Source organism: Sus scrofa, chromosome 7 (genome assembly GCF_054392235.1).
Source record: "Sus scrofa isolate SSC_HxYL_T2T_F1_AM1 chromosome 7, Sscrofa_HxYL_maternal_Yorkshire_Landrace_v2.0, whole genome shotgun sequence".
Classification (NCBI taxonomy): domain Eukaryota; kingdom Metazoa; phylum Chordata; class Mammalia; order Artiodactyla; family Suidae; genus Sus; species Sus scrofa.
In genome coordinates, this window is record NC_139389.1 from 46,782,074 (window position 1) to 46,803,526 (window position 21,453).

A 21,453-nucleotide genomic window follows, 5' to 3' on the forward strand; every position below is an offset into this window, starting at 1 on the left:
TGGCAGTTTTATATGGTTCAAACAACAATAATACAAAGAAAAGTTTCATCCAACAATATTTACTCTTGTTTTTTGTGAGACCCATTAATATATTATTTTTATTTTATTTTTGTCTTTTTGCCTTTTCTAGGGCTGCTCCTATGGCATATGGAGGTTCCCAGGCCAGGGGTCTAATCGGTGCTACAGCCAATGGCCTACGCCAGAGCCACAGCAACACCAGATCTGAGCGGCGTCTGCAACCTACACCACAGCTCACAGCAACACCAGATCCTTAACCCACTGAGCAAGGCCAGGGATCGAACCCGCAACCTCATGATTCCTAGTTGGATTCATCAACCACTGAGCCACAACGGGAACTCCAATATACTATTTTAAAATGCTGGTTGCAGTAACTAAATTATTTCACTACCACTACCAACTGCTTTATTTAACATCACAACAAATTTTAAAGCAGGAATCATCACCCTCTCCTATGCCCTTACATACAAGGTGATGTTTTTCCTAGGGATGAAACCACTTAAACTACCACCGCCCTTTAATCTATATCTTATTTAATCTTTATTAAGAACCTCTTGGGATGGGTACCAACAAGGAGAAATATGGAGTTTGGAGAGGTCAAACACTTGTTTCCAGACACAGGGCTAGGAAGAGACAGCTTCCCGAATTTAAGAATTTCTGTAATAGGAAATCTCAATCTTTTTTCACTGCCTTCGAGCTAAGAACTAGACCCAGACCCCAAACCTGGGTTTTGCAGCACTCCAGTCTGTTTTTTTTTTTTTCCCCATGGGCTTTTCTTGGTTTTCAGGAGAAGGGTTATATGTGTGTGTACGCGTGTTCACTTGCTTGCTTGAACTTTCTGCTTGGCCATACTTTTTCCCAGGCCTCTGCACTGGCTGAGGGGTGGGCTTTATCTCCAGGACCACCCTCTCCTCTCCAGCCCAGCCTGCAGCTGGAAGTCTTCACAGATCTCTGACCCTCCTCCCTGCCCCCATTGGGGACCGGGAAGCGGACTGTCTCCCCCAGTCTTTTCCAGATGTGTCTGCCAAAGATCCTCCCTCCCTCCCCTGCCCCCAACCCAACCAGTATAGAGGATGATAAATGAAGATCCGGGAGCCGGCCTGGTGGGAAAGTGCCGTCGCCTTGGAAAGAGAGGGAAAGGGAAAGGAAGTGGAGGGGGGAGGGGAAGCAGTGGTGTCGAGAGGTCCGGGCGCGACAAGTCTGGATATTGGGGACTCAAGTCCCCTCTGCCGGGCCAGTAATTTTGAGTCCCTCAGGAAGGCATGGGGAAGTGCTCTCCTTTGGAATTGGGGGTGCATATCATTAACTGCACCCCGCACAATCCACTGAAGGACTACCCCAGTGTTAGCTTCCAGACTTTCCAGCGCCAGGTTCCCAGTGCAGTGCTGCTCCCTCTTCTCCGCAAGACTGCGCTCCAGTGCTCTCCCAGATTTCCTCTCCACAAGTTCCTCTCAATTCTCTTCACCATTCTCTGGTCACGGAGGCGGAGTCGTGCCTCTTAGCCTGTTCCTTTAAGAGGCGTCGGCTCCTCCCTCTTTGGAGTCGCCGTCTGACGCTGGATGACAGCAGCGAGTTCGGTATGTCTATGCAAATAAGCGCCCGCTGTGGGCCAATGGACAGCGGAGGTGCCGGAACCGCGGACCAATGGGGCGGGGGTGCAGGGGCTCACCATATAAGGAGAGGCCTCGCCATAAAAGGAAACATTGTATCTCTTTATATGGGGGGAAGGGTCGGGGGATCCCTCGCCGCCAGCGCGTGGTCCCGGCCCCCTCCACCCGCCGTCTCGGCCGCGGCCAGCAGCCCCTGCCCCCCGGGGGACGCTGACGGCCGCCGGGCGCGCCGCCCTAGCGTACGGACAGGGGGCGCTCCGCGCGGCCTGGGGCAACCCGGGCCACAGGGGCAGGAAAGTGAGGGCCCAGGTCGGCCCGGGCGTGCAGGGGCCCCGGGTTCGCAGCGGCAGCGGTAGCAGCGATAGCGGCATTAGCAGCAGCGGGAGCGCCGGGTTGAGCCGGGAAGCCGATGGCGGCGGCGGCGGCTCCGATTCCTCGCTGACTGCCCGTCCGCCCTCCTGCACTGAGCGCCATGTTACCGAGCCAAGCTGGAGCCGCGGCGGCGCTGGGCCGGGGCTCGGCCCTGGGGGGCAGCCTGAACCGGACCCCGACGGGGCGGCCGGGCGGTGGAGGCGGCGGCGGCGGCGGGACTCGCGGGGCTAACGGGGGCCGGGTCCCCGGGAACGGCGCGGGACTTGGGCCGGGCCGCCTCGAGCGGGAGGCTGCAGCAGCAGCGACAACCACCCCGGCGCCCACCGCGGGGGCCCTCTACAGCGGCAGCGAGGGCGACTCCGAGTCGGGCGAGGAGGAGGAGCTGGGCGCGGAGCGGCGCGGCCTGAAGCGGAGCCTGAGCGAGATGGAGCTCGGCGTGGTGGTCGGTGGGCCCGAGGCGGCGGCGGCGGCCACCGGGGGCTACGGGCCGGTGAGCGGCGCGGTGAGTGGGGCCAAGCCGGGTAAGAAGACTCGGGGCCGCGTGAAGATCAAGATGGAGTTCATCGACAACAAGCTGCGGCGCTACACGACCTTCAGCAAGAGGAAGACGGGCATCATGAAGAAGGTACCGGGCCGGGAGGCTAGCCGGCCACAGGGGACCGGGAGGGTGGGGACGCGCAAGGGGAACCCGGGAGGAAGGCAGAGTCGAGGCGGAGGTGAGAGGCGGAGAGTCCGCCGGAGGTGTGTGGGAGGGGATGGCTGTTGCCCTGGGAGGGTAAAAGGGGAGGGGCCGCCAGGGAAATGTGGGGAGAGGGGAGATTCTGCCAATGTCCGGAAAGGAGAGGAAAGGTGCCGAGGTGGGAGGGACGGGCGTGAGAGAGGAACCCGGCCCTTGCAAAGCAGAGAGATGAGGAGTGGTAATGCGAGGCGCGGGGCTGCCAGGAAGGTGGTTGATGAGACCCGGGGGTCACTTGGTCCAGTGCGCTCTGGTGTTCCGGGAGGGCGCTGGAAAAGCAGGGAGCAGAAGAGAATGTACGAGGGTGAGGAGGCTGGAACTGCATAACAACAGTGAGCGAACATGTGTGGGAGGAAGGTGGGCATCACTATAGAGTAGCGCTGGTTGGAAGGAGGAGGGTAGGGCTGATGACCCATTGGGGCTCAAGAGCCCCAGGTAAGGGAGCTGAGCAGGAGATCTGATGCTGCCCTGGGCATCAGAAACCAAGCCCTGCAATGGCCATGTGTCTTCCGTGCACACACTGGAAGCTGGCACACTCCCTGCAAGACAGGCTTCAGAACCATTTGCCTTTGGGACAAATAGGATTTCCAGCCCTAGGGGAAAATCTGTGTACAGAGTCTGGGAAGAAGGTTTGCACAGGAACCTAGAAATTCCTCCTCTCTAGATGATTACCCAGGGAAAGGGATGAAGAAGGGAGCTGTCTTGGGCTATAGAAGATATGCGAAGGGATGGAAGCAGAGGAATTATCTGTGCCTTATAGAAACCAAGGCTGCTTCCAGTGGGCTGTAGAACTTTGTTGGGAATGAGGATGCCACCTAATGGGGCCATCCTTGAAGATCCCCTTCCTTTTTCCCTTCCAGGGAGAACGGGGAGCACTGTATTATAGAGCAGGACAAAATGGCAACAGGTTAGAACCTGTGCAGTTTCTGGGACGAAACATGGGACTTTAGAGCCTAAGTGGCCCCTTATCCCCAACATTTATGTGACTTCCAGTGTAGTAGCCACTTCATCCTGGTCCCTGTGATGGTGAGGAGGTGGTGGATGCTATCTCTTCTTGAGGCTCTGGCCACCAAGCTATAGTGAGGAGCCGTTACCCAGGTCCCTCCAAGTCTGCTGAGGTTATATGTTCTGTCACCAGAAGCAGGGACTATTTGCTTGGGGTATCTGCAGGGTAGTGGGGCTACTACTCAAAGAAACATGTGGTTTCTCTGCTCTTCAGCTCACCTTCAGATAGGACCTTCTTAGAGTCACAGGAGCAAAAGGTCATTATGGGAGTGGGGGCTGGAGATCACCCTGTACTTCCCTCTCTTTCCTACTACCCAAGGAAGGTAGAGATGAAAAATTTTGCTGACCTACCTATCTCCTCCCCCCTACCCCCAGGCCTATGAGCTGTCCACGCTGACAGGGACACAGGTGCTGTTGCTGGTGGCCAGTGAGACAGGCCATGTGTATACCTTTGCCACCCGCAAACTGCAGCCCATGATCACCAGTGAGACTGGCAAGGCACTGATTCAGACCTGCCTCAACTCGCCAGACTCTCCACCCCGCTCAGACCCTACCACAGACCAGAGAATGAGTGCCACGGGCTTTGAAGAGACAGACCTCACCTACCAGGTGTCGGAGTCCGACAGCAGTGGGGAGACCAAGGTGTGTTTGGGTCCCTTGTCTGAGGGGAAGGAAGGGGAGGGACTTGACCGGCAGAGAGGGGTGGGGGTCTCTCTCTCTCCCCCTCGCCCAGGACAGGTGGATAGGTGCCCACAGATGTGGAGTAGAGCCGGGTTAGTTCCCCGCATCCTAGGGTACAGGTGTCCATCCTCGCTATCCTGACAGGAGGCCGGCCCCCTTGATAAGCGGGCGGCCTCCGTGCCCATATAAGGCCGGCTCCGGCTCCACGCCGGCCTCCCGCCTGCAGCCCGCCTGCCTGGCAGGGCCCTTGCATTCCTCCCGCCAGCTGTCTCCCCGCTGGGGGCGGGGGCGTCTCTTAGCCCTGCCCTCCCGGCCGACTGGGTCGCCAGGGAGTAGGAAGGGAGCATTAAGGGGTTCCAGGATTCTGGGAAGCCAGCAGCGTCAGCAGGCAGGCAGGCTGGCTGGCTGACTAGGCTGGAGACTGCCTTACTAGCCAGCCTCCTACCTCTTCAGGATGTCCGGGCCTGCGCACCTTAGGGAGTGTACTCTCCAGGCTGCTAGGGATGCCGGCCCGGGTTACGCCTCCCCCTTCCTTTTCCCGGTAAGGAGAGGGGGCGGGGCTTCCTCCCTTGCTGCTGTGGGGAGCTCCACCTTCCGGGTGGCCCTTCACCAACTGGCCAATTGGAGGAAGCGGCACTGTTTGCCTTAGCAACGCCTCCGCCAATCAGGGCCTTCGAACTCCACCGCTTAGCAAACATCCCGCGCTGACCCACCCCCAGTATTTGAGCCCCCTCAGTTCTCTGGGCTTGGTTCTCTCCTCGAGGCCGCCTCTTTCCCCTTCGAAGAACAAAGGCTCCCTGAGGGGAGAGTCGGTGCCCTAGGCTCCCCGCTCTTTTAGTGGCATAGCATCTGAAATAATTTTCACAGTTTTTAAGCAGTAGGGCTCATTTACTCCCAGGAAATTTTGCTGAATGAATACATTCCTTTGGTGCTTCATTGCTAATCACCCAAGATCGCTCTCAAACCTTAAGTTCCCTGAAAAACTATCGGCCCCTAGCTCAGAAGCCTGGCCTATCAGAGCTGGAAGGACTCTTTTAAAGAGGATATGGTAGCCCAGCCCCCTCATATTTACATAATAAAACTGAGGCTCAGAAAGAGGAAGCAATTTTCCAAGGGTCGCACAGATGGTCATTGCCAGAGCTGAGAACAGCCCTTTGGTGTTCTGATCATCATCATCATCATAAGAACAGCAAATACTTACTGCTCAAAAAAAAAAAAAAAGAAAGAAAAACAAAAAACTTCTCTTTTTTTGTGAACCAGGCACTGTTTTAGTGCTTTACATATGTTAATTCACAACACCTATGGGTAGGCCTCCTTTTGCAGACAGAAAAGTATAAAGAAAAGAAGTTCAGCAGCTCAATAACTTGCCCAAGGGCCAGGCTGCAGGTAAATTGTGGACCCAGGAGTTGAACCCAACCACACAGGTTCCCTTCTGGGCTGTCAATCCACACGAAGCTTCTTGCAGGGGCAGGGTCTGGTAGAGGCTCACCAGTCCATTTTTACTCTGGGTGTAGGATACACCGAAACCTGCGTTTACCATCACCAACCTGCCGGGTACCACCTCCACAATCCAGACAGCACCCAGCACCTCTACCACCATGCAAGTCAGCAGCGGCCCCTCCTTTCCCATCACCAACTACCTGGCACCAGTGTCTGCTAGTGTCAGCCCCAGCGCTGTCAGCAGTGCCAACGGAACTGTGCTGAAGAGTACGGGCAGCGGCCCCGTTTCCTCCGGGAGCCTCATGCAGCTGCCTACTAGCTTCACCCTCATGCCTGGTGAGTCACAGGGGGCACACTGAGCATGCTAAGAGTGGGTTTAGGGCTGGCAAAAGGAGAACCTTTTAGAAGGAAGGTGAACAGGGGCCAGAGCCTCAGAGAAACTTCTTATGCCCATAGGAAGATATGCCCCTCCCACTGGGACTCGAACTATCCTTGTCAGTAAGAAGCAACCTTATGCTGTGGCCTTGTCTCCCCAGCCCAGCCCTCTGCCCCCATTGCTACGAGGACAGTAGACACTCTACCACTTCCCTACCTTGAATGGGGGCAGATTATGTCCTTGATGGAGCAGTGCCTGCTCCTGTGTTAATCAAAGAGAGTAGAGGCAGGGCCTGGGGCAGGAGGAGGGAAGCACAAGAGCAGAGTGGAAGCCCCTGGAGACAAGATCCTGGACAGAAAGGGCCTCTCTGGTTCCTAGGAAAGATAGTGATGGGAGTCAGGGACAGAATGCCAGACCTTGGGCCTGGGGGTGTTTGAGGGTGCTTGGTGCAGGTGGTGGCTGGGTAGGACAGAGCATGAGTTAAGATGCTGTCTCTCATAGGTGGGGCAGTGGCCCAGCAGGTCCCAGTACAGGCCATACAGGTGCACCAGGCCCCACAGCAAGCGTCTCCCTCTCGCGACAGCAGCACAGACCTCACGCAGACCTCCTCCAGCGGGACAGGTATATAGCTTGAAGCTCTGTCACCTCCCTGCTCTGCCTCCTTCATGAGGCCTACCAACAGGTGCCCAGCAGTGTCCATGCTATAACTAAGGGCAGAGAATTTCTTAATGTGGAGACCCGAGGCCCTAATCCTTATGAGAAAGTCAGGTGAGGATGTCTGGGATTTCAGGAAGAAATTAGGAACCATTGAAGCCACACGCCTCCTTACTCAGGTGAGAAGCCTGAGGCCCAGAAAGGAGAAGTTACTCACCCGAAGACACATGTTTGCTCAATTACCAGGAAGGATTTATAAAGCGGTTATCTCCTTGTGGGAGGGTGTCCTAAGTTTTGAGTAACCATACTTCTCTGTGTCTCTAGTCATCACAGACAGGATGAGACACTTTCAAAATAAATTATTTTTATGTTCTTGTTATTTACAACCTTGTTACACAAAGAGTGGTCTAGCGGAGGAGGAGGAGCATCGTGCATCACGTGGGAGCTTGATAGAAATGCAGACCCTTAAGCCTCACCTCACACCTACTGAATCAGAATTTGCTTTTATTTTTTTGTTGTTTTTTGTTTGTTTTTAACCATGCTTGAAGCATGCGGAGATTCCCAGGCTGGAGATTGAACTTGCATCCTAGCAGTGACCCAAGTCACTGCAGTGACAACGCCAGATCCTTAATCTACTGTGCCATATGCGAACTCCAGAATCTGCTTTTTCTTTTTTCTTTTTTCTTTTTACGGCCGCACCTGTGGCATGTGGAAGTTCCCAGGCTAGGGGTTGAATCAGAGCTGCAGCTGCCAGCCTATGTCACAGCCATGCTGGATCCGTAACCCACTGAGAGAGGCCAGGGATTGAACCTGCATCTCACAGGGACAGTGTTGGTCCTTAACTGTTTGAACCACAAGGGGAACTCCCAGAAAATCCTGGGGGGGGGTGTTTGTTTGTTTGTTTTTTGGCTATTTTAGGGCCACACTTGAGGCATATGGAGGTTCCCAGGTTAGGGGTCGAATTGGAGCTGTAGCCGCCGGTCACATCCACTGCAACTCAGGATCTGAGCTGCATTTGCGACCTACAACATAGCTCAAAGCAACACCGGATCCTTAACCCACTGAGAGAAGCCAGGGATCGAACCCGCATCTTCAGGGATCCTAGTTGGGTTCATTAACCACTGAGCCATGAAGGGAACTCCCAGAATCTGCATTTTTAACAAGATCCCCTGGTGACCTATGCACATTAACATTGGAGAAGTGCTTGTTTAAAAGATGAATTTGGGAGGGAGTGGGATGGACTGAGAGTCTGGGGTTAATAGATGCAAACTATTGCATTTGGAGTGGATAAGCAATGAGATCTTGCTGTATAGCACAGGGAACATGATGGAGGATAGTGTGAGAAAAAGAATGTATGACTGGGTCACTTTGCTGTACAGTAGAAATTGACAGAACACAGTAAATCAAGTATAATGGAAAAAATAAAGATCATATAAGCTCAAAAAATGATTTGATGTCAAAAACAAAAAAAAACAAAAACCATTGCCTGACCCAGGTCATGAAAAAAAAAAAATTAAAAAAAATAAAAGATGAATTTGTAGCCACAGGTTGAGGAAGAGAGGAGTGAGAACAAAGAAAAAATGAGATAAAAGAGCCCTCTAAAAGAAGAGTATCTGAGTTTCCTTGGGTTGGGTCAGTCATTGTGATCTTTACATTTCCCAAGGCCTTGGGGTCTCAGAATAGAGGAGACAGATAATGAAATAGTACCACATGATAGGATACACTTAAAAGTTGGTGTTGTGTTCAAGAAAAAATAAGGCTTAGTTGATGACAGAGAACCGGAGAATAAGTTTGGTCCAACTTCTGATCTGGGAAATGGCAAGAGGGCTCTGGAGGCCTGGAGTTCCTGGGGGTGGGGGATTGGGGAATATCAGTAGGGAACCAGTGCCGACCTCGCTGACGCGTGTCTGTGTTTGCCAGTGACACTGCCCGCCACCATCATGACGTCGTCCGTGCCCACCACTGTGGGCGGCCACATGATGTACCCCAGCCCCCACGCGGTGATGTATGCACCCACCTCGGGCCTGGCTGATGGCAGCCTCACCGTGCTCAATGCCTTCTCCCAGGCACCATCCACCATGCAGGTGTCCCACAGCCAGGTCCAGGAGCAAGGTAAGTCGGGGTGGGGGCAGGGGCCGGGGGGATGTGCAGGGCTGAGGAGAAGGCGGCCCATCTCCTGTCTTACACACACACACACACACGCACACACACGCATTCTCTCTCTCAAATGCACCCCCCCAACTCAGATGCACACACTCACATACCCAAACCAGATGCTTACACATATACCTACACAAATGCACATGCGGGTGCTTGCACACACACTCCGACACCCATGCTTGTCTAGTTGGACACTCATACTCACATGCCCACCTAGACATCCTTGGCACTCACATCTGAGACTCACTTGGTCACTGGTGCATTAATCACTCCTCCTCCCACATCTGGGAGTTTCTCTTGGGCAAGCGATTTGAACTTCTCCTGTGGTTTTCTAATACAGGTGGCGTCCCCCAGGTATTCCTGACAGCGCCATCTGGGACAGTGCAGATCCCCGTCTCAGCGGTTCAGCTTCACCAGGTAGGTGGGGGCACCTTTCACCCCATCCCAGCCAGCCTGCCCCTTCTTTAGCTTGACCTTGGGGATTCCATTACCGGGTGGTCCCAGCCACGATCCTTAGATCCTTAGCCAGGCGGCCTATCCATTCTCCTGGTCAGGCCTGTGGTGGGCAGGCAAGCAGGGTGCAGCCTGAGCTGGCCAGTCAGTTCCCGCCCCCCCACCCCCTCCTCACACACCCCCTTCCCTCCAGATGGCTGTGATAGGGCAGCAGGCCGGGAGCAGCAGCAACCTCACCGAATTACAGGTGGTAAACCTGGACGCCGCCCACAGCACCAAGAGTGACTGATCCGCCCAGCCGCCCTGGACAGATGGCCCAAGGGACGGCACCACTTATTTATTGTTGCCTTTTCACGTTTTCTTTACACACATGTTGACGGGCCGCAGGAGGGAGGCGGGGAGGAGCAGTGGGCAGCCACAGGACTGAGCCCTCTCACTCCAGCCAAAGAAATGGGCCAGCCTGCCCTCCGCCCCGGCCTCCCTGCCCCCCTTCTAGCTCCGCCTCCCATTTCTGTTGATGGTGGGGCTGTCCTCCCTCCTCAGACTCCCCTTGCCAGCTTGGCTCCGTGTTTGCCATGAGTATTAGCTTACCCATCGGGACCGTGCTCCCCTTCCCACACACAGGCCTCTGTGGGACTAGGCACTGCGGCCCCCCGCCCCCGAGGAAGCAGTTGGGGTCCTCTTCCCAGCCTCCTTGCTGACCCCATGTCAGCACTGTGTCTGCCACAGGCTGGGGCAAAAGAGCCCGACCCCTGCCCCTCAGGGAGCCAGTTGGGGAAATGGGGCTTCTTCCTGCCAGCCGCACCCATGGCCCCTGCAGCTCCTGAGTAGTGGGCCCCCGAGCACAGAGCAGGCTCCTGGGGCGACCTGCCCTGCCCTGCCGCTCCCCTCGGAACTCTGGGGGCTGCTGGGTTGGAGGGAACCACCAGGGTTCCCTCTCCCCCCCCCCCCGTCTTCCCCCCCTCTCCTCCCAGCTGCTTTACTTAAAGTTGATTTTGAACTTTTTATTTGAGGAGACGAAGTGAAAACAAATCTATAAATATATATTTTTAAAATATTTAACTTTTTTTTATGGCGTTTTTCTCGTCCCCCTCCCTACCCAAGCTCCCCCTCCCTGGGGAGCCCTGGGGCTCCCTGGAACTGGCTGGGCCTCTGGGGACAGAGCCACCCCACGAGCTCGGGGCCCTGCCAGTGTGTGGGGGAGATTCTGGGATTGCCCGGTCCTGGGTTGTTTCCAGGAGAAAACCGGGGGAGGGGCCCTCAGGCCATGCCCCAACGGGGTAGGGAGGGTGACCCACAGCTCCGGGGGGGCCTCATTTTGTCCTTCAGGGCTGTTGCCAGGGAGAGGGAAGAGGGAGACCAAATGTGGGGGTGGGGGGGTGTCAGAGGCAACTGACTTCATTTGTGCCACACGCATGGGCATTGCAGCCTTGTGTGCCCGCAGGCCTGTAGCTGCCTGGGGCCCAAGTTGAAGTGAGCAGGGTGGGGTCTGGGAGGGGGTGAGAGGCAGGACTGGGGGGCAGAAGATATGGGAGCAGCTCTTGGGCTGAGTGCAGCCATAGGGGAGCCAGAAATGGCAGCTCTCCCAGGGAGTGAGCAGCTACTGTAACTTTTTAAAATTAAGACAAAAAGCCTTGAAGAAAATGACTTTATTTTTCTAAGTGTAACCTCAGTATTTATGTAATTTGTACAGGGGCCGTGCCCCCACCCCCTCTGCCCCCTTTGGGGTAGATCTTGAGGGTGGGCCAACACAGGGGGAGGGTCTTTTACCCTGTGTCAGAGCCCACTTTCACCACCTGTATCCGGAGAGGGAGCTTTTTCAGAACTGGGCAGCTGGGGGGTGGAGTTTTATTAACCCCTTAGGTCTGCCTTCAGTAGGAACAAGCCTGCTTCTGTGATTAGGTGAAGGGGTGGGGGAAGTTTTTACGCACAGCCTAGTTAATCAAGGGGATGATTTGCCGAAGTGTTTGAGAACCTCCAAACCTCTAACCCCGGTTGCTGTCTGGCCTCAGTTTGGGGTGCCAAGGTGGAAGCCGTCTTTCTGGCTTTCACCTGGAGGTAGCTGGGGGCTTGTGGGTGGCTCACAAGATTGGGGCATGGCAAATCAGGGGCCAGAGAGTGGGGGAGCTTGGGACTCAGGTCTGTAACTGCCCAGCCCCTTTTCTCTGCTCTTGTTTCACTCCACCATCACTCACTCACTCCCTGCTCCCCCACCCTGGGGAGGAGAGCTTGATGAATTCCTCCTCTCCTTCCCACAAAAGACAGACCCAGTGAGTGAATCAGGCAAAGTGCTTATAATGTGTGTCGTGTGAGCGTGGCCTTGGGAGAACATGCGTGCATCAGGGATGAGGTGGCATTTTTATGTGCAGCGACCCTTGGTGTTTCCCTTCCTTGGTGGCTCTGGGGTGTGTGTGTGTGCGTGCGCGCGCGCCTGAGTGAATGTGTGCGTGTGAATGTGGGGTGTGTATGTTAGTGGTTTCTACTTCCCCTGGGATGCTGACCCAGGAATAGTGGACATGGTCACAGTCCTATGTACAGAGCTTTCTTTTGTATTAAGAAAAAAATACTCTTTCAATAAATGTATCATTTTTGTGCACAGACTGTGGGGTCTTTGCCTTTGTTTTCTCTTTTCTCGTAGAGGGTGGGAGGTACGAACGCGAATCCAACCGCAAAAGTTGCTGCACTGAGAAGGAAGCCTCGGTGCTTGCCGGAATGCTCGGGGCGGGGCGGAGGGCTTTGGGCTCTTGAACGCCACAGTTTGACTTAAGGAACATTTCAGGGGGCTGGGGCCTTCAGCTTTGACCCCAGCTTTGCTAGGTGCTTAAGTCCACACAGAGATGAGCAATTTTAATTAATATGTAAAGTGATTCAACCAATCCAGAGCCCCGGGTTTGAGAAACTCACGGCCACGTGACCTAGCGGTAGCTAAAAGGCCGGCCCTGAGGTGGGCGTGTGGTTACAAGGTTTCCGCGGGGCGGATGAGGAGGGCAGACCCAGTGTAGGAGGAGGGAGCTCCAAGGTCAATACTGGATGGGAAGGGCTGCCGACTGCAGCCGAGGGGAGCAACCTGACCGAGATCTCAAGCTCCGCGGCCGGCGGATACGCGGGACGCAGCGGCCCGCGGGTACTACGCATGCTCCGCTTGCGCGCCGGGCCGCTGCCGCGCTGGGCTGTGGGCCGCGGTGGGACCCGTAGCCGCCCGCCGTGCTTGCGCTCGCGGTGTGACCCGGAAGGGAGCTGCTGAGGAGGCGGGGCCAGGACGGCGGGACCGGCGCTGGGTCCCAGCGAGGGCCCGGCCGGGCGGTGGGAGGTGAGAGGGGTGTCCAGCGCCCAGCCGGTCCTTACTCCATCCCTTCCCAGGTCCCCTGTCCACTCTCTGTGGGGCTGACGACAGGAGCCAGGTGTTGCTGTCTGAGATTCGCTCTGTCGGGTCAGCCTCCTCCGGCCGCGCCCCCCCCATTCTAACCCTGCCCCCCACAAGCCCCTTCCTGCGGCGGTGCGGGCCTCCGCCACCGCCCCTTGCTGGCCTGCAAGCGCTGGCTTGACCTTGCCACCTGCGCCTACCAGTTGTCTCATCCCTGTGTCCCGACCTCGCGTTCACACCTCAGCTCCTGTCCTCAGCCGGTGATAGTTCCCCCCCCCGCCTCCCATTTAGGCCTTTCCTTTCCCCCAGCTCATCAATTATCTGTCGCATAGAACGGGTTACCTCTCTGGCTTGTCCCCGCCCCCCTCCTGCTAACTGGACCGCTACCCCTATCGAGGTCCACATCCCATCTTTCCCCTTTTCTTCATGCCTTTCTTTTACTTTCATCTTCTCTACCTGGACCCCAACACGACCCCTGGCCTCCTCACCATTTCTTCATCTGGATTTACCGTGGGTTCTTACCCTCAGCATTCCGTGTTGCCCCCACACTGCTTCCTATCTTTCCCTTATCTCTAGCATAGCCACCACCCTGCTTCTGTTTTTAATCTTCTGGCTTAATAGCCTTTCATTTATCTGAGGAGGGCCTCTGCCTTCTCTCTTGTTCCGAGGATAGTGATATTAGATTATGTTTATTAAGCACTCACTATGTGCTAAGATAGAGACTGTTCTAAATGCTGTATATATGTGATCCTAAGTTTTTACAATTTCAAGAGTTGTTTATGAATATGATTACCATCTTGGAGAGAAGGAGACAGGCTTAGAGACTAAGTAACTTGTCCGCCCATAGTAAGTGAAAGAGCTAGAATTCAGTCCCATGTATCTGACTCTGAATCTGTACTGTGTTGCCTATCTAATACCTCTGCTGTCTCCTGACCTCATTCCCTACCCTTCAGCTCCATAGTTACCATCTCCAAATGTATCTTCCTGACTTAGACTGCTCCCAACATACATACAGCGTAAGTTCAGGACTTGTTTATTTATTTATTTATTTATTTTATCTTTTTGCCATTTCTTGGGCCGCTCCTGTGGCATATGGAGGTTCCCAGGCTAGGGGTCCAATCGGAGCTGCAGCCACCAGCCTACGCCAGAGCCACAGCAACGCAGGATCCAAGCCACGTCTGCGACCTACACCACAGCTCACAGCAACGCCGGATCGTTAACCCACTGAGCAAGGGCAGGGACCGAACCCGAAACCTCATGGTTCCTAGTCGGATTCGTTAACCACTGCGCCACGACGGGAACTCCTGTTTTTTTATTTTTGTTTTTAGAGCTGCACCTGTGGCATACGGAAGTTTCCAGGTGGGGGATTGAATCGGAGCTGCAGCTGCCAGCCTACACCACAGCCACAGCAACGCGGGATCCTTAACCCACTGAGCGAGACCAGGGATTGAACCCACATCCTCATGGATACTAGCCAGGTTCTTAACCCGCTGAGCCACAATGGGAAGTCCTAGGACTTGTTTTTTTTCCTCCATAGTTTCGTTTGGCCCCCTAGTCCCCTCCCGCCTTTCACAATATTCTCATACCCTTTTTCCCATCCGGCCATCCAGATGTGGGGGCCTCCTTTAGTCTCTGTTCACCACATCTGCCATGGCCCAGCCGTTTATATCTGCATTTCTGCTTTCCTCTGTGATTTATACTCCCTGTCCTGCCTCTCCCCCATCCTGACTGTTCTTGCTTGTTCTGGCCCCACCATCTCACAGGCTGCTGTCCCACCTGCCCACGCAGGTCATCCTTCTAAGCCCTGGTCTGTATCTTAGTCACCCTACCGTTCTGCCCAAACTGTCCTGGTGGTCACCTCTTTCTGGTACCTTGCCTGTTCTTCTTCTCATCCTCCCTGGTGACCTCTTTTATTTCTCAAATCTCTTTGTTTTCTTCTCTCACTGTTTTTACTCTATTCTCCTTCCCTTACAAATCCCAAAGTATGTTCAAGTTATGTATTCCATCCTCCTCTCTGCTTTTTCTCTTGGGTCTCTGAACTCCACGCAGTCTGCCAGTCACCACCCACCCTGTTTGCGCCTTGAGATTCTGCCCCCTACAGGTAGTCTCTTCCCTTTCCCATACCGCCTCTATCTTTCTTGTGTGTCCCAGGAGGTCAGGATGGTGGGGGAACGGCGCGCTGGGGACCTCATGGTGCCCTTGGGGCCCCGGCTGCAGGCATATCCTGAAGAACTTCTTCGACAGCGGCCTGGGCATGATGGGCGTCCTGAGTACCTGATCCGATGGAGTGTCCTGAAGTGTGGGGAAGTGGGCAGAGTGGGTGTGGAAGAGGGCAAGGCAGAGCACATCCTCATGTGGCTGTCAGCCCCCGAGGTCTACGCCAACTGCCCCATGCTGTTAGGTGAGCGGGCATTATCTACGGGACCTCAGCACGAAACAGCTGGGGGTTCAGGAAGCTTTCCCCGAGATCCAGGAGGCCTGGATGATGTGGCACTGGGAGAGATGGAGGCTGATGTGCGGGCGCTGGTGCGCAGGGCTGCCAGGCAGCTGGCAGAAGGTGGGACCTCGAGCCTCACGGCCGCTGTGCTCCACACCATCCATGTGCTCAGCGCCTACGCCAGCATCGGGCCTCTCACTGGGGTCTTCCGGGAGACGGGCGCCCTGGACCTGCTCATGCACATGTTGTGCAACCCCGAGCCTCAGATCCGGCGTAGCGCAGGCAAGATGCTGCAGGCTCTGGCAGCCCATGATGCTGGTAAGAGACAGCCAGGGGAAGAAGGAAAACATGGTAGAGGATGGGGCCACGAGGAGTAAGAACAGGAAGAGAAGGGATTTCCCAAGTCTGTAAACACCTAGTATTTGGTGACCATCCATTGCCTCACTAAAGAAGAAAATACAGATTAGTACGCTATCACTGGTACAGAAACAGGGTAAGATGAGAGCACCTGGTTTATTTGTCCAGCCTCTGTGCGGTGGCAGAGAAGCCAAGGGAGAAGGTTGGATTTTCAAACTGGTTTGAGAGTTATTCGTTGGTGTGACATCAGTTTGGTGGGTTAGAAACCAACATTTTTTCTCCATGTAAAATATCAGCAGGTAGCACTCAGTAATGTAAGTTTTGTGGCCTGAAATACACGTTTCAGTTACACGTGGGTACAGTCGTACCAGGTTACCATGTAAAATGTCTCTGTTACTGGGAGTCTTGGAAGCCTCTGGGGTAGGGGACAGAGAGTCTAGGGAAAGGTGGTGGTGGGGAGCTGTTGGGGATTGAGGAAAAGATACGGATTGGGTGTGGATTACAGGGAGTCGGGCCCATGTCCTCCTGTCACTGAGCCAGCAGGACGGCATCGAGCAGCACATGGACTTTGATAGCCGCTACACTTTGCTGGAGCTGTTCGCAGAGACCACGTCTTCTGAGGAACACTGCATGGCCTTTGAGGGCATTCATCTGCCTCAGGTACTCTGGCCACTGGTTGGGGGTGGGGTGTGGGGGTAGGGATGCTGGGTGCAAGGCTTCGGGCATCATTTCTGAAAATGTGGTTCAGGACTGCATCTGCACCAGAGCTGCCTGGGGAGCCCATTAAAATGAAAGTTCGTGCTGCCCTCCCCACTCAGAATTTTTTGTTGTTGCCTTTTTTGGGCCACACCTGTGGCATATGGAAGTTCCCAGGCTAGGGGTCGAATCAGAGCTGCAGCTGCAGGCCTACATCACAGCCACAGCAATGCCAGATCCGAGCTGCATCTGCGACCTACACCACAGCTCACGGTGATGCCAGATCCTTAACCCACTGAGAGAGGCCAGGGGTCGTGTTCATAACCCACTGAGCCACAACGGGAACTCCTCCCACTCAGAGTTTCTGAGATTAGAACTCAGGAACCTGTGTTTTAAGGCACTCCTTGCATGTTTTTCTTATAAATCACAGTTTGAGAACTACAGGTGTGGGGATGAGGCCTTTATGTTTTTCTATCAAGGATGCTATTGAGGGGAAAAGAGAGGGGCTGAAGCTGAGAGAAGAGGAACCTACCCTGTGGGCTGTGTCCCGCAGATCCCAGGAAAGCTGCTCTTCTCCCTGGTGAAACGCTACCTGTGTGTCACTTCCCTGCTGGATCAGCTGAATAACAGTCCAGAGCCAGGGGCTGGAGACCGAGGCTCCCCATCCTCAAGGGAGGATTTTGGCCGGGAGAAAAGCCGAGGGCAGCGGGAGCTGGAGTTCAGTATGGCCATGGGCAGCCTCATCTCAGAGCTGGTGCGGAGCATGGGCTGGGCCCGGAACCTTGGCGAACAGGGCACATCGCCACCCCGGCCGTCCCGATCCATCTTTCAGCCTGGCATTTCTGGCCCCAGCCTCTTACTTCCCTCCATCGTCGCCATCCCCAGGAGGCAAGGGCGGGCCTTCCGCCAGCGCGCCGAGTTCTCTAGCCGCAGTGGCTACGGTGAGTATGTGCAGCAGAACCTGCAGCCGGGGATGCGTGTGCGGATGCTGGATGACTACGAGGAGATCAGCGCCGGGGACGAGGGCGAGTTCCGGCAGAGCAACAACGGTGTACCCCCAGTGCAGGTGAGCCAGGGTGCCGCGGCGGGACGAGCTGCTGGGGTCTGTCTCGGGTGGGGCATAGCTAGGGTCTCCACTCAGGGCACTCTGGCAGGCCACCCAAGGAGAAAAGCCCCAAGGGCACTGGAGCGGTGGAAAGGGCGTCAGCAGCTGAGACGGGGGCTGCGAAAACCTGGCAGGAGTGGGTGGGCTGTGAGGTCAGGAAGGGACTCCCATCCAGGAAGCAGAGCTGATCTGTCCTGACACCCCACCCCTACAGTGGCGTTGGCTGGGAGGGAGTGTCAGAGTGGAGGCCATCAGGATTGGAAAGAGACAAGAGGCAGGCCCTGCCTTGATCAGGGAAGGGCGCCTTTTGCTTGAGGCAGGTTTCCCAGGCCCAGCCCGGTGTGCCCCTGAGGGCCACGCGCCCCAGGCCTGGGTCTGGACACGCGCTCTCAAGCCTGCACAGTGCAGGGTTCACAGGGCCAAGCCCTTTCTCTTCTTCTCTCCCTTCCTCCCCCCACACCAGGTCTTCTGGCAGTCAACGGGCCGGACCTACTGGGTGCACTGGTACATGCTGGAGATCCTGGGCCCCGAGGAGGCTGCTGAGGAGACGGCTTCAGCAGCTGCAGAGAAGGGGGCAGGGGCTGCTCTGTTAGGCACAGGTAAGCTGTGGAGGGGATGTGGACCCTCAATCCTCTGAACAGAGGAGCCACTCCTGACCAGGAACCGCCCCAGGGACCCAGAAATGCAGTCTGTTCCTGGTGAGGTTGAGCGCCTTATGCCCGTCTCCTCAGCACTTCCCCCCTGGGACTGGAAGCCAGTGGACGGGCTCTACTCTTTGCCGTACCTCCAGCCCGAGCCTCAGAAGAATGAGGGATTAGGATACCTGACCCAGGCGGAGTGGTGGGAGCTGCTCTTCTTCATCAAGAAATTGGACATATGTGAGCAGCAGCCAATTTTCCAGAATCTTCGGGAGAAACTAGATGAGGTATTAAAGGCCTGGGATACCTGGGGAGTTGAAGTGAGGTTGGAGGTTGGGATTCTCTGTGGTAGTTCTCCACATGGGAAGGCTGCAGCTCGTGGTTAGCCCAAGGGGTCCCACCAGGGGCGGAGGGTCTAGGATGCAGAAAGCGTGCAAGGCACAGCGGGAAGTGGCCACCCTTCCCATTACTGTCCCCGGGCCCATCTTGTCTTTGTCTGCTCAGTCCTGAAATACATACCGTTCTGTTGACAGACCCCAGGCGAGCAGGCCCTCGGTGAGATCTCCGTGCCCTCAGCGATGGCCGAAGATCTGCTGCAGGTTCTCAGGAATCGGTTTGAGGGCAGTGCCCTCAGTGACCTGCTCAGCTCGCAAATTTACGCCAAGTACGGGCGGCCACCCCGTGCCCCGAGCAGCTCATCGTCGTCGTCTTCCCCAAGTCGCTCCTGCACGCCAGATCCGGAAGAGGAGTGCAAGTCAGAGGCCACCTTCTCAGAGGAAGAGACTGAGTCCCCCAAAGCCAAGACCGAGCCCCTCAAGGCAGAGGCTGAGGCCGGCAAGGGAAAAACCGAGCCTCCCATGGCACAGAGTGATTCCCAGCTGTTTAACCAGCTTCTGGTGACTGAGGGGATGGCTCTGCCCCCCGAGATGAAGGAGGCAGCCAATGGTGAGTCAGGTGCCGGGAGGGGAGGGCAAAGAGGTCGGAGCAGGTCCTGGGTGGTCCCCAGAGAAGGGCACAGTCAGGGTAAAGGGCACGCCGTGGGCTGAGGTCACCTTTGCGTGGGAAATGCTTTGGAAGCGCTCATCCATTTTCCTTCCTTTGACCGTGATTACATCTAGTCCGTCGCTGCGCCCTTTCTTCAGTATCCCTGCCAGAGGAGGGTGCATTTTCCAGAGTGTCATTGTCTTTGCTGTTTGACCGTTACATCCCTCGCACAGAATTGGGAAAGTTCTAGAGGCAAGCTAGGGTGGAGAACATTGTGTTAAAATGTCAGTAGGACATCTAAGACTTACAGTGCTAAATGCCACAATTGTTTGATGCCCCTGCTTTGCCCTCCCCGCTTTCAGAGATGGCTAGAGCCTTGCGGGGTCCCGGGCCGCGAAGCTCCCTGGATCAGCACGTGGCTGCCGTCGTGGCCACTGTGCAGATATCCAGCTTGGACACACATCTGCAGCTTTCAGGGCTCTATGCCCTCTCGCAGGCCGTGGAGGAGGTCACCGAGCGGGACCACCCTCTGGTCCGTCCTGACCGATCCCTGAGGTTAGACCATGGTGGGGAAGGGGTTGGTTTAAGCTGTCCGTGGGGGAGGCAGGAGGGAGGGAGGGAAGGAGCCATGAGATCAAGAGTTGGAAAGGCTGGGGAAAGAAGGGTCAGCCTTGAGGGGTGGCTGAGCGGGAGGTAGGGTATTATTTAGGGGTTATTATTTTGGAGCATTTGTCCTGTGCCAGGCCCTGTGCTGAAAGTTTCATGAGCATTCTCTCATTCAGTCCTCTTGTCTTCTGAGGAAGACCTGATGTCGTTCTTATCCCCTTGTGTGGGTCAGGAGACTGAGGCTTAGGGAGGTTAAGTGACGTGGTCAGAGTTTGACAGATAATAGATTCAGGATTCATGCCTAGGTCCTTTTTGCTTTCGTGTTCTTTCTTTCTTTTTTTATTTTTTTTAATTCCCCCTTTTTGGCTGCACCTGCAGCATATGGAAGTTCCTGGGCTAGGGATCTAATTGGAGCTGCAGCTGCAACCTACACCACAGTTGTGGCAATAGGAGATCCTTAACCCACTGCACCACAGCAGGAATTCCCCCTTTAGGCTTTGAGCTTGAGTTTTCTCTTTTTTGCCCCCTCTCTTTTTTCTCCCTCTCTCTTTTATTAAAAATATTTAATACTTTTTAGTTATACAAATAACACACAATTGCATTCTTAAAAGATCAGAAAATGAAAGCCGGAGTTCCCGTCGTGGCGCAGTGGTTAACGAATCCGACTAGGAACCATGAGGTTGCGGGTTCGGTCCCTGCCCTTGCTCAGTGGGTTAACGATCTGGCGTTGCCGTGAGCTGTGGTGTAGGTTGCAGACGTGGCTTGGATCCTGCGTTGCTGTGCCTCTGGCATAGGCCGGTGGCTACAGCTCCGATTCAACCCCTAGCCTGGGAACCTCCATATGCCGTGGGAGCGGCCCAAGAAATAGCAACAACAACAACAACAAAAGACAAAAAGACAAAAGACAAAAAAGAAAATGAAAGCCAAAGTCCCTTTTTACCACTGTTGTCACATATCCCAGCATGTATCCTTCAGATCTTCAAGTGTATAAGTGTGTTTTCTGAGTTTGTGTTTTAGTATATGTGATCACACTCTGCCTGTGTCTGCAGATTCCCTCTGCATGTATGGAGTCTGGGAAGGCTGTGTGTGTTAGTATGCATAGCACTGCCTCATTCTTGCTGCTGTCTTGGGCTTGATTCTACCCAAAGCAGAATACAGCACTAGATGTTGTCATTTTTTAACTATCAGATTGGCAACATTTCAAATGATTGTGATCTCCTTGTTTTAATTTCTCAGTTCTAGAGAAGTTAGGCATGTTTGGGGGTTCCCATTGAGGCTCAGTGGTAAACGAACCCGACTAGCATCCATGAGGACGAGGGTTCGATCCCTGGCCTTGATCAGCAGGTTAAGGATCTGGCATTGCCTTGAGCTGGGGTGTAGGTCGCAGACACGGCTCAGAACCTGCATTGCTCTGGCTGTAGGCTGGTGGCTACAGCTCTGATTTGGCCCCTAGCCTGGGAACCTCCATACGCTGAGAGCACGGCCCTAAAAAAAACCAAAAAGACAAAAAAAAAAAAAAAAAAAAAAAAAAGCTAGGCATGTTTTCATGCCTTTGTTGTGTTTCTTCCTCTGTAAATATTCTTATCCTTTGCCTGGTTTTTAATTGGGTCTTTTGTCTTTTTCTTATTGATTTACAGACATTCTGGATATTAATTTGTTACTTATGTTTCACATATTTTGTCCCCCCCCCCGCCAAATGGTTTTAATTTTCCAGGTGTAAAATAATGCCTGCTCACCTTAAAAAATTAGAAAATCATGACG

The 21,453-nt window shown here is 54.8% G+C and overlaps 2 protein-coding genes and 1 long non-coding RNA gene across 18 annotated transcripts in view; all 3 read left to right on the forward strand.

Annotated features, from left to right (window-relative positions):
• The window catches only part of LOC146401553 (uncharacterized), an 838,561-nt gene that overhangs the window by 260,102 nt on the left and 557,006 nt on the right, over positions 1–21,453 (forward strand). The window lies entirely within an intron of this gene.
• Positions 1,922–12,105, forward strand: SRF (serum response factor). Its single transcript, XM_005666020.4, has 7 exons — positions 1,922–2,625; positions 4,117–4,383; positions 5,937–6,198; positions 6,740–6,859; positions 8,813–9,004; positions 9,393–9,469; positions 9,699–12,105. Exons 1-7 carry the CDS (start codon positions 2,101–2,103, stop codon positions 9,792–9,794), a joined length of 1,539 nt encoding a protein of 512 aa, XP_005666077.1. The 5' UTR covers positions 1,922–2,100; the 3' UTR covers positions 9,795–12,105.
• The window catches only part of CUL9 (cullin 9), a 39,774-nt gene continuing 30,780 nt past the window's right edge, over positions 12,460–21,453 (forward strand). For 7 of the 16 annotated variants that reach the window (XR_014810151.1, XR_014810157.1, XR_014810153.1 and 4 more), the window contains exons 1-8: positions 12,751–12,815; positions 14,198–15,624; positions 16,169–16,323; positions 16,913–17,425; positions 17,928–18,063; positions 18,196–18,389; positions 18,636–19,047; positions 19,449–19,641. Coding sequence is in view for 7 of the 16 variants with exons in the window: in XM_001929268.7 (XP_001929303.3) it covers positions 14,865–15,624; positions 16,169–16,323; positions 16,913–17,425; positions 17,928–18,063; positions 18,196–18,389; positions 18,636–19,047; positions 19,449–19,641 (2,363 nt within the window). In the remaining 9 variants the exon portion in view is untranslated. Of the gene's footprint in view, positions 12,936–13,822; positions 13,886–14,197; positions 15,625–16,168; positions 16,324–16,912; positions 17,426–17,927; positions 18,064–18,195; positions 18,390–18,635; positions 19,048–19,448; positions 19,642–21,453 lie in introns of all 16 variants that reach the window. The other 9 variants (XR_014810159.1, XR_014810152.1, XR_014810156.1 and 6 more) reach the window with 6 other exon arrangements.

Coding starts and splice junctions, on each gene's coding strand:
- SRF (XM_005666020.4), top strand. CDS start 2,101: ATGTTACCGAGCCAAGCTGGAGCCGCGGCGGCGCTGGGCCGGGGCTCG. Junction 2,626..4,116: donor AGACGGGCATCATGAAGAAG/GTACCGGGCCGG, acceptor CCCTACCCCCAG/GCCTATGAGCTGTCCACGCT. Junction 6,860..8,812: donor GACCTCCTCCAGCGGGACAG/GTATATAGCTTG, acceptor TGTGTTTGCCAG/TGACACTGCCCGCCACCATC.